Genomic DNA, 11,795 nt, shown 5'->3' with positions numbered 1-11,795 from the left:
ATATATATATATATAATCGTACAAGTGAAAAATCTTACTATCTTACTACTTATGTTTATTTGAGTATTAATTCAAAATTTACTCTCATTTAATGAATTATATAAAACAAATATGCCTTGGTACTTTGGTCCATATATGTCCATATTATGTATTGGCTAAAGCCTATAGGTATACTTAGGATAAAACTTACACACACTAAAGAAAGGATAAGGCTTTAGATTTAATTTTAATTAATAATTATAAATTTATAGTTTTCTCTTGTTTAAAAGAATAGTAAACTCAGGTCACTCGTTATAATAGAATTGAAATTGATATTTTGCATGTTTAGTTCACTCACTCATGATTTTAGCAAGTATATTAATGAATTTGACTTTTCCTATTTATGAGTGATAAATATGGTTTGATGATTAGGTGTATAGATAGAGAAATATCTACATATGGATAATTTTGATATATTTCTCATGAAATTTTACTATTGATTTTTTTTTACTGCATTATTATTGAATTTAATTTTGTTCATATTAAAGTATAATATTGTATACAACTATACAAGGACCTATATAAGATATAAAAGCTGTAAAAATGACTGATATGTTTTTTTTATTCATACAAATTGAATTAAATTAAGTATTAACAAGTTTATAACAATTTACACATAACTTTTTTTTTTTTGAAGAACTCCAAAATTCAAATTTTATGTTTCTTAATAAAATCAGTGGGATTAGTGATTAAAACTCCAAATACAAGTAACCAGTGGGATTAGTGAGATTTGACCAAAAAGAACTACATAAAAAAGAACTCCATAAAATTTAATTTTAGTCCAAAATAGAGGTTAATTAGATTTTAAAACTCTCTCACTCACACTGTCGCACAAAGATAAATTTGAATTTACATAAAAAAAAAGATAAATTTGTAATTCCGTGATTTATAAATTGAAATAGGACTTCAAATATTAAAATTTAACCAAAAGGATTTATTTAAGCCCTAATTTGAATTGAATATGGTTAAACTTTAGAGCATAAGATAAAGTAAATAAATACTAGTAATAATTAGTAAAATATTGAACTTAAGGGAAAACAGTAATTTTACCTTTAAAAATATTTATAATTCCAGGCAAATGCTTATTCTGTAATAGCGTATAATTGTAATTTTTGTGAACCTAAAAATCTTTGTCATTATTGAGAATAAATTAATGAAGTTAAAAAAGCCGCAGTATTTAATAAAAAGATTACCTTTTTTTAAAAATAAAATAAAATAAAAAGTTACTTTTTTGGCTTAGTTTTTTTTTTTTGTACAGAAAAAATATTTTTTTTTACATTAAAATGTTGTTTTCTTATAGATATTTTTTTTATATTCTTCTCGTTACCGCAGTTAAACATTTTTAATGTTTTCTCTCATCTTTTGAGGTGTATTTCACGGTTCACACAATTAAAAAAATCACTTTCACCATCTCAAATTACTCTTTTCATTTTCATATATATATATATATATTATTTACATATTTGATCTTCTTAGTTGTCTATTTCTTTTAATCTACTATATATTTTTTTATCTTTATCTTTAAATTGAATTTCATTTAATTTAATCTGTTTCTATCGTATTCTTCTTTCAATCTCATTCTCTAAGTTATGTATTTTAAAAGTTTATTCTGAACAGAGGAATATGATAGAAGATTTAAAAAAAAAAAAAAGGAATATGATAGAAAGAGATTAAAAATTAACACTTAAAAAAGAATAATTTTTTTAAATAAAAAGATTAAAATTTAAGATAAAAGAAAATTCCTTAATCTTATCGATCCTATCTGAATCATTCGTGATTCCCCTATTTAAACCATTTGATCATCTTCATAAAAAGCCCTGTGATCTTATTCTTAGCTTTAAACATTTGAGTTTGTTATTCTTTTCTTTCTGTTTCACAACATTAATTCACTTCACTCTGTACATTGTTTTCTCCTTCCATGGCTTCTTCAATTCGTCCCTCACTTTCTTCCTTCATGTTACCCTCCCTCCGCTCTTGCAACCCTTCTGAAAAGCTCTCTCTTTTTCATCTCGGTAGCGGTAAGCCTTAATAATCTCTGTTGTCTTTGACCCTTTTGCAAATAGTCCCCCCAAGTTTGTATCCTTTTTCATCCACTCTTTGATCAATCCAAGATTTTGTATCCAATTTAAAATGCTTTTTTTTTGTCCATTTTTCATTATGAAATTGTGCTTGTTTCTATAAATGTTGCTTTTGCCATGTTTTTGACACATGACATGACATGACATGTTTTTAACATGGATTGGTAGTACTCTTGCATGTCGAGGCGTGTGTGTAATCTTTTATGAACTGAGATTGTTGTTGGGTTCTTTTATGCAGGTATTAGACTGTATCATAAGTTTGGCCTGAAATCTTCTAGGCTTTTAAGACATGATGATAATAAGTGCATGAGAGTGATGGCATCTGGGAACATGTCCACAGCTGCTACACAGGAAAATGTGCTCGATTGGGTCAAACATGACAAGAGAAGAATGCTTCATGTTGTGTATCGTGTTGGGGACTTGGACAAGAGCATAAAGTATGCCCAATATTAAATTAGTTACAAAATAGTTATATCTATGATTCTCTACAGTGATCATTGTCATGGGAGGACAAACTTGTTGTGATTTCAGATTTTATAGAGAGTGCCTTGGAATGAAGTTGCTCAGAAAGCGCGACATGCAAGAACAGAGATATACTAATGCCTTTCTTGGATATGGCCCTGAGGATGCACACTTTGTTGCTGAACTGACATACAGTAAGAATGTGACTAACTTGTTGTTGGCATTCCTGATAATTACTGAATTTTGCATTTTGTGAAACCAGTTTTTGCGTCCTTGAGCAGTGGAAACCCTTCTTTTAATGTTGGTTTTCCTTTAACAATGTTTCAGATTATGGGATTGATAAGTATGACATTGGAGATGGATTTGGCCATTTTGGTCTTGCTGTTGATGATGTGAGTTTCCCAAACCTACTGATATAATTTATAAACATCTTTCACTGGTGAAATGTATTTTTGTGTGTGAACTACTCCAAATGTATCCTTTTGTTCTTGTTGTGGGGATGGAGATGCAGTTCTGGTTATTACTTGGGATTTCCTTTTTTTCTTTTTGACCAATGTATAATATGATTTCCTTGTCTTTAGATTTCAAGAATAGTGGAACTTGTTAGAGCCAAGGGAGGGAAAATTACTAGAGAGCCTAGTCCTGTCAAGGGAGGCAACTCAACAATTGCATATATTGAAGATCCTGATGGTTATCAATTTGAACTTTCCGAAAGGGTTTCCTCTCCTGAGCCTTTGAGCAAAGTAATGCTTCGAGTGGGTGATCTTGATCGTTCCATTAAATTTTATGAGAAGGTGAGGGTCAACGCAATTTTATGATGTTTTACAGTCTTCTTATTTTCTATACACAACATTGATTTGTTTGTGATTGCTTGCTGCTTAGGCTTTTGGTATGGAGCTACTTCGAACACAAGATGATCCAGAATCTAAGGTGCCTTGAGATCTATTTTGTTACATATATTTGGCACTGACATCTTTTAATGTATCTAATATATGCCTAAGTACTTAAAACTGAAAAATTAGAAGATAATGAGAACTTATGGTTTATATATGATTGTTGTGGGGGCACTGTTCATAAAATGTAGCCCCAGGGCAGTAGATACGGGATTCCTATGTAATCAATCCTCTCTAGTGCAATGATCTTGCCGGGGTTTGTACTGCAAAAAAGTAATTCTGTTCTATGACCATACGTGAATGTATGTTGGTGTCTTTGTTATAAAATAACTTGAGTTTCCAACATAATTCTAATAAAATATGCTGTCCTTTTTGCCTAATTTTGGTGGTGTGCAAAAATATATTCAGTTCAGCAATATGCTGAATCAAGACTTGTTTAGAATGGAAGACTGCTCTGTGTATGTGCTCTACCAAATGACTATTATGTTTTACTATGTGAACTTCTATGTCTGAATGTGCAGCAATCAACTGGATATAAATAAGATTGTTAGGTTTTCAGGTGGTTAGTGGTGAAAATCAGCCTTCTCCTGGGGCTATCAGAGGGTTGTTGAACAGCTCGTGCCTTTGAGACAAATGAACATGATACTAATGATACACCGAGGATTTTATTGTTGCTGACTCCAATACAATCCATTTGTATTTAATTGGTTTTAGATGTCACTTGAATTGTATATGTATGTAATTGTCCTTAAAATTACCTGTGAAGATTAGCAGACCAGTATCCCTGAGGTTACAACTGTCAAGAAGACACAAACCTATCATCCAATGTAAGCTAGGTAAACAACTAATGGGAGAAGCACCCTTCATAAACAAAATTAATTATGAGCATGCAGCCCTACCATGCTGCTTTCAATTTATTCCTTTATTCGTGCAGCGGTAAAGTTGTGCCTTGGTGACTTGTTGGTCATGGGTTCGAATCCGGAAACAGCCTCTTTGCATATGCAAGGGTAAGGCTGCGTACAATATCCCTTCCCCATACCTTCGCATAGCGAAGAGCCTCTGGGCAATGGCGTACGAAGTTTTTTATTGTTTCTTTTGAAATATATGTATCATCTATTGGTCTTTTGAGGTTTAAGCCGGCTTTACCATTCTTTGGTTAATCTTGCTTGCTTTGTTTGCCCAAAATTTGTTTCCTGTGACTTATTTGATATATTGGGCATGTGATTGCTGTTTCTTCACCCACAATCATTCATGGTATTTCTTCTTCCCTTTTTGGTAGAGTACAATAGCAATACTGGGTTATGGTCCAGAGGAAAAAAACACTGTCCTGGAATTGACTTACAACTATGGAGTCACAGATTATGATAAAGGAGATGCTTATGCTCAGGTAGACAGAAGTTCCTCTCCTTTTTTATTCCTCATAATATCATTTGAATCTGCTAAGTAGTAATCATTATTCCAGTTTTGCTTTTGTTCTGTAGTAACAAAATGCTTGATGTTTCATGAGATTTTTTTATTGAAATGCTTACTACCGTGTGTTTCATCATTAAACGTTTCTTGCCCTCCATTCATGATTATTTCTTCTATTCATTCCCTTTTCACAGATTACAATAGGCACAGATGATGTGTACAAAACTGCAGAAGCAATCAAACTTGCAGGAGGGAAGATTACTCGGGAACCTGGACCTGTACCTGGTATCAAAACGAAGATCACATTGTGTGTTGATCCTGATGGTTGGAAAACTGTATGTTTCTTTGGTCATTTTAAGCATTATTTCCATTACGATGTTTATTCATTATCTTATAGTGAAGCATTTGTGTTGAGACTAACTTGTACTTGTTTTTTTCCCAACTCTAATGTACAGGTTTTTGTAGATAATGTTGACTTTCGTAGGGAGTTGGAATAGTTTTTTGAGTCATCATCATGGCAATTTTGGGAGACTAAATATCAAAACAATGGCGCAGAGGAAATGGTATTCTTTGTTGAAGTTTTTTTGAGTTAGTGAATGTATCATACGCAAGTCCATTTTTTGTAGGTCATGGACAAATGATTCTTGCATTATACAATTTCAATTACACATGGTTTGGGCAATAACACCAAGTTTTTTCCTTGTCTACATTGTTTCTGAACTGTATCGTGGCACGTAATGATGAATCTTAAGAACTAAGAGAAGAACCCCGACAAAGTTGCTCTAGCTAATTTTTATTATTATTTTATTTTATGCAGCTCTAGCTACTTTAATTCACACTAGACTAATTAATTAATAGTAGACTTAAATATATTTTAGATTTACAATAAATTAATAATTTTTATTCTGGATCTTTATTAATTTTTTTTCTTGTAATTTTAGGATTTTAATATATTAAAAGTTTTTCTTTGGATTCGTACAGTTAGGGGATCTCTGTATTCTGTTGACGTGTGTCCTTTCAATGATGTGAACACTTGAGTTTACAATGACGTGGATTAAGGAATTAGAAAAAATAAACTAAAATGTGTTTTAGGATTACAATTAGGGTGAGAATAAGACAGGGCAGATCAGACTTTGAAAGGCCTAAGTCTAACTTACGATAAGCCTGAGTCTGACCTATAACTTATTAAAAACTTTTATGTTGGCTCGGCCTGATCTTTTTAAAAGTTTGGACTGACCTGATAACCTTTTTAAAAGCATTATTCACAATAAATATTTAATATTTTATGGAGTAGGAACGTAATAGGAAAGTTAAAAAAAAAATTCAATCAAATCAAAATAATGAGTAATATGAAAGGACACATGACTCATACCTAAATTGTAATTAAAGTCCTTGATTATAGGAATAGAAGTTATGCAGTAATATGTAATCAAAGTCTAATAGTTTAAAAAAAAAATTAATTGTATCCAAAAAATAATATTATATATTAGTATCCAATATATATATATATATATATAGGCCGGCCTATCAGGCTTATAAGACTTTATATATATATATATATATATATAGGCCGGCCTATCAGGCTTATAAGACTTTTTAATAAGTCTAAGCTTGGTATATTTAATTTAATAAGCTTTTAAAAAAGTCCTAACCTAACATTTTAATTAAATAAGTCAGTTCAGGCCAGACTTTATATGTAGGCCGGCCTGACCTATTTCCATCCCTATTTACAATAAATTAACAAAATTTATTTTGGATCTTTACTAAAAAAAATATTTATTAAAATTTGTATTGTATGTCATCGGTTAAAACTTTTAAAGTATAATTTTCTGATGGCTAAAAAAATTTATTTAAAAAATTACAACTTATATGATGGTTTAAAAACTTTCAGAATTATTTAAAGTAAAAAAAAAAACATCTGGATTTTGTCTTCTCCTTCGTCACTTCAATTTTCTTGACCATTTACAATAATAAATTAAAGTGTCAATTTACAAAAAGAAAAAAAAATTACAAGCACAAATCTCAGTCACTTGTAAAACAAAATAAACATGAGTGTCTTAAATATGGAAATCGTAGATCTAAAAACGCTCTCTTTTAATTCCTCGCAGTTCCACAATATTCTTTGGTTTTGCACAATGGGTTTAGACAGGCTCTTTCAAATCCAACTCAGGAAATCTAGAAATCACAAATATGAAAATCGATGAGAGCGCATTGCTGTGGATCCTGTGGTTGAGGAAGGAGAGTGCAGAGGATGAGAGGTGAGAGTTTCAACTATGAGTTAATCATATTTTTAGTTCCTAAATAATTTGATCATCTTTAGATTTATTCCTCAAGTTGTAATATACACTTCAAATTCAGTTAATCATAGTTTTAGTTCCTAAAAAATTGTTCATCCTTAGTTTTAGTTCTCGACTTTTCATTCATGTATTTTTGAAATAGTCAAACTTTATTTCCTATAGCTAGCTCTACAAGGGTTGAAAACTTATGATTTTAGAGACTAGTTGGGTATTTGAAAAATATAGGAACAAAAAATTATGATTTTAAAAATTAGGGTCTAAAACTGAAGATAACTCATTTTTCAGAAACTAAGAACACCGTTAACTCTGCAATCATTATGTCAAGATGAGTATCTGCAATATACATCTAATATCTTCTTAAAACAATTTGGTTAAAAATTATTGGAAACTATAAAATTATGAATGAGCTCATTAAATAACAAGTAGGACTAACACATTTTTGGTGATTTTCAATAATAAACACAGTGTGTTTGTGTTGGTACATGTCAATCTGATCCTTATATAATATGGTGCAAAATTAACCGTAGTGAAGTTGTGATGCGTTTTGATTATGTATGAAACACATCAAACTTGAAATCGTACAGTGACCAGTGACTCAGTGAGGCGTTGACTTTATTTCTGGTAGGATTGGGTTTCATTAGGGGATTTAGTGGTTCAAGTGAATGACAGGAAGCAATCATATTCAATCTAATCTGAAGTTAAGTTTTACCTTCCTAGTTAGTAGTAGACATCATTTTAGGGCTGGACAGAAAAGGACAGATTTGATTCCCATTCATAGCTCTGATTTAGGCACTTATTGTTCCTTTTGGTCCTGGTCCCTGCTTTATAATGTCCATTGCCATTTAATTTTGCCTAGATGCCTTGTGTCAAAGGATTTATGTCTATGGATTTTATGGACTTTCTAGAAGTGAACAATGTTTTTCTTAACAATCAACTTTAAGATTTTAAATTGTGGTCATAATTTTTATTTTGAGAAATTACAAACAAATATAGTCAATGTGACCACAATTACATTCATAATGTGATCAAAATGAGCCCAAAAAAATCTAACATTAACAGTAAAACTGTGGTTGCAAACCGTTTTGTAAAACTGTGACCGACATATTAACATATAAAATAAAGGTGTGTTTGTTTAGCCATTTCAACCTCCATTTTCAACATTCCAAAAAACTTAACGTGATACAATAAAAGTATTGAATTCTCGTTCAAGGGCATTTGAACTGTTTACAAACACACTAAAAGGTCACAACTTGTTAAGATAGCCAAACTCCTATTGAATATCCAATAGGGTGGCACACATCTTGAAAATACATGTGTATAAATTGTTACTAAAAAGAAATTAACAATCATAACATACCCAGAAAATCACCTTAGTTTATCTTTAAACATATACAATGGTTGCAGAATCTACTCATCTAGTTTCATCAATCAAATATGTACTCAATTGTGTCTGATTGTAATTGCGTGGCTGAGTGCATTTGCATTTTTGCCTGAACTAGCATGTGTGTTGAAGAGAAGTGAGTGGGGCTTATAGAACCTCAACTCATAAATGTTTATCAGAAGGTATGAAGTAACAAAATGGCATATAAGTTATATAATATATTTTCTAAAGCTACAGAAGTCAAATATACTATATAGGAAAACAGCAGTGTGCAAAGGATGGGACCATATATAGTTAACCAAAACAATATGAAAAGTATTAGGCCTCACCCAAATTTCTAAAACCATGGTCCAATTGAATTATTATGGCTTTCCTTGGTCCATAATTACCTTGTTTTCTTTCCTTGGTCCATAATTACCTTATTACTTTTACTCTATACGTTTTCTTCACTTGGCCTAACTTGATAACGGTTGTCATTATGGCATTTCAAAGAGGCACGCACTGATTTTTTCCTTATATATCAAACAACCTTTGTTCTTTCAAAGTGTTCCTCCTCAGCAACTCAATAATGGATCATGGCAGAGAAAACTCAAAGGTACCCTTTGGAGAACAAGAACAATACACTTTTCCATATTTTTCCTACCCTTCTTTCAGCCTCTTCATTGCAAATAATCACACCCTTTTAAGCACATTCTGCCCCATGTTTTCTACCATGGAATTCAATGATCTTAACAATTCCAATTGCTTCACACCAAATGAAGACTCATCTGGCTATTGTGATGTTCTTGGGGAGCATTCTAGTGCCAAGTCAGACACAGATTCATCCAATGAGGGAGTTGGTGATGCATCAGATGAAGAAGTGATGATGAGTTTGGATGAGTTGCTGTTTGATGGAAAAACAAAGGAGAAAATGGAACTATTGGCTGCAATGGTTGGAGTTGACACTACTGATCCAGCAATTGTGCTGAATGAAGTAGTGAGAGTTCTCAAGGTTTTGAAGAGGATAAATCTGTATTAGTTAAGTGCTTAAACAAAGTTAAGAATTTTAGTTGGGCTCAAACATTTTTTGTACCTTTTGAAATGTGTCTTAGGTAACACCTATGAGATATTGAGCTTGAGAAATTTTCAATTGATTATTTTCTAAGCTAGTTAGCACAAAAATCTTCCATCACGGGGGATGGTTTCAATAATTTAAAAGCAAAATAACTCCTTACACTTGCACAGTTTCCATATATACTTGCAACGATAGAAAGAAAATAACCTTTTTCTTGGTGGGTGATGGTGGTCGTCATCATATCAATTTGACTTTATTTGATATGATAAAATTAGAATTAAAAAAATGACATCCAAGTAACTTTACATTTTGACTTATCCACTAACCAGTCTCTATTTGATTAAATCTTTTCTCTTGTTGAGGAATGAGATTATACAACATTACTCAAAATACAGAAAAAAATTTAGAGTTCCAAAAATAAAAAAGAATAATTAGTAAGGCAGTTACTTTTTTATATATAAAATCGCATATACTTTACAGGTTAGCTTACCAATATTTTACAAAACAAAACTATAAATAAAAACTATATAAAATAAATAACCGAGGAACAAATAAAAAAATACGAACCAACAAAGAGCTAATCGCCTTCTATCAAATAGAAATTTGATTCTTTAAAACGAGATGAATGATTATAATAATTAATTAAACGATTAAAATTGCAATAATATATAATTATAAAGTTGTTAAGTGATATAATTATACTTTATTCTTTAAAATACACCATGACTTTGATGTTTGGACAGGAAAAAAAAAGGATTAAAATCTAATTTTTTTCTCTATTTTTTCAAATTCATGATTTTAGTTTCCCATTGTTTGATTGAGATATTTAATTCTCCACTCTTTAAAAAATTTGAGTTTAGTCCATACAGCCAATTTCACAAATCACCTACCAAGAAAAGCTCCATGACAACAAAATATCAAACTCAAACTATACAAGTTGCTTCGGCCTATTCAGGCTAAATCAACATAATATATATATAAAAAGAATAATTATCATAAAAGCTTTTATTCAAAAAGACTTGATAAGAATTAACTGCATATAAGACTAGGTTGCATTCAAGAGAATGAAATAATCCCTTTTCATGTTAACGCACAATGCCCTCAGTCATTTTTCTTGCTTCCAAGACTCTGTTATGACCATTAATTGGCACATAGGATCTTTAAAGGTGGAAGAAGATAGGTGCTTCATGCAATTATGTCAGCATACGTAACAAAAATCGTTAAACCCATCTGTATTCATTCATGAAATTCAGAATTTATAACCAGCTGAACCTCTGATGCTGCTTTCCTTGCTTTCAAGTAAAATTTCCTTTCACCTCATGCCTTGGATGTGTGTGAAACACCAACATCAAGCAATGTAGGATAACTTGGAATCCAGAGTCCCCACATTCATGTTTTAAAAGACTTTTTGTTTGTCATTCATACCAAACAAGAACTTAAATTTTGAATACCTCACTCTGGGTATCTACAGTAGCAAAGGTGTTTCATTGTGTTGCTTCCGTTCACCGTTACATGTATCAATTCGACAAGGTCTGTCTGTAGTTAGACAATAATGCAAAACAGTGTATACATGTTAGTAAAAAAATGTGAAGCTGATCACTGTACTAAACTTGTACACATGGGAGTGGCATGGGCCATGAAAGTCATGGGAAATCTTTCTAACCAATAGACACCAAGTATATAGTCTATCCAAAAAAGGAATTCAATATTCATCTTGACACTGTTAAGAACAAATGTTTCTCAATATATGAAACTGAGCTTCCTTCAGATGCATTGTTTTCTCTACTATAACTTTCCTCGAGAGACCTACTTGTAACCAGCAACAAAATCAATGATCATAGATCATGTCCATCAACTGAAAAATGAATTGTCAACCTTACAGAAATGTTGGTTAGAATCATAGATCTTGAATTATCTTTGCTAACCAACATCCATATCAAAAGCAATTCTCATTTCAAGCTTGTCACAAAGCTGAAGTACTCCCAAAATGCTACGACAACCCAATCTGTATGGAGAGGTATGTTCCAGTTGATAATGGCATCCATATATACCAACTGTCGGTCACTATTTCATCCTTCAGACAATATAGGTTGAAAAAAGAAATCCTGCAAAAGAGAAAGTGTGAACTGATAATTGAGCTGTTCATATACAATTATTTTTATCACAGGAACAACAAATATA

At 31.4% G+C, this 11,795-nt stretch overlaps 2 protein-coding genes across 3 annotated transcripts; both read left to right on the top strand.

The window, feature by feature from the left end:
- Positions 1-1,861: 1,861 nt before the first annotated feature.
- On the top strand, positions 1,862-5,589 carry LOC114367218 (probable lactoylglutathione lyase, chloroplastic). Its single transcript, XM_028324361.1, has 9 exons — positions 1,862-2,057; positions 2,356-2,554; positions 2,649-2,773; positions 2,907-2,971; positions 3,161-3,373; positions 3,462-3,509; positions 4,752-4,859; positions 5,077-5,217; positions 5,338-5,589. The coding sequence occupies exons 1-9, from the start codon at positions 1,958-1,960 to the stop codon at positions 5,377-5,379; spliced, it is 1,041 nt and encodes a 346-aa protein (XP_028180162.1). The 5' UTR covers positions 1,862-1,957; the 3' UTR covers positions 5,380-5,589.
- A 1,313-nt stretch (positions 5,590-6,902) lies between these two features.
- On the top strand, positions 6,903-9,689 carry LOC114367200. Of its 2 annotated transcripts, none has more exons than XM_028324338.1 (2): positions 6,903-7,140; positions 9,106-9,689. In XM_028324338.1, exons 1-2 carry the CDS (start codon positions 7,134-7,136, stop codon positions 9,576-9,578), a joined length of 480 nt encoding a protein of 159 aa, XP_028180139.1. In that variant the 5' UTR covers positions 6,903-7,133; the 3' UTR covers positions 9,579-9,689. The 2 variants fall into 2 exon arrangements, with proteins under 2 accessions (XP_028180139.1, XP_028180140.1); XM_028324339.1 differs by having other exon boundaries at positions 9,053-9,689.
- Positions 9,690-11,795: the final 2,106 nt, after the last annotated feature.

This window comes from Glycine soja, chromosome 9, assembly GCF_004193775.1.
Source record: "Glycine soja cultivar W05 chromosome 9, ASM419377v2, whole genome shotgun sequence".
NCBI classification, from domain to species: domain Eukaryota; kingdom Viridiplantae; phylum Streptophyta; class Magnoliopsida; order Fabales; family Fabaceae; genus Glycine; species Glycine soja.
The sequence above is the reverse complement of the archived record's forward strand: the minus strand, read 5'-3'. Positions and strand labels throughout refer to the sequence as shown.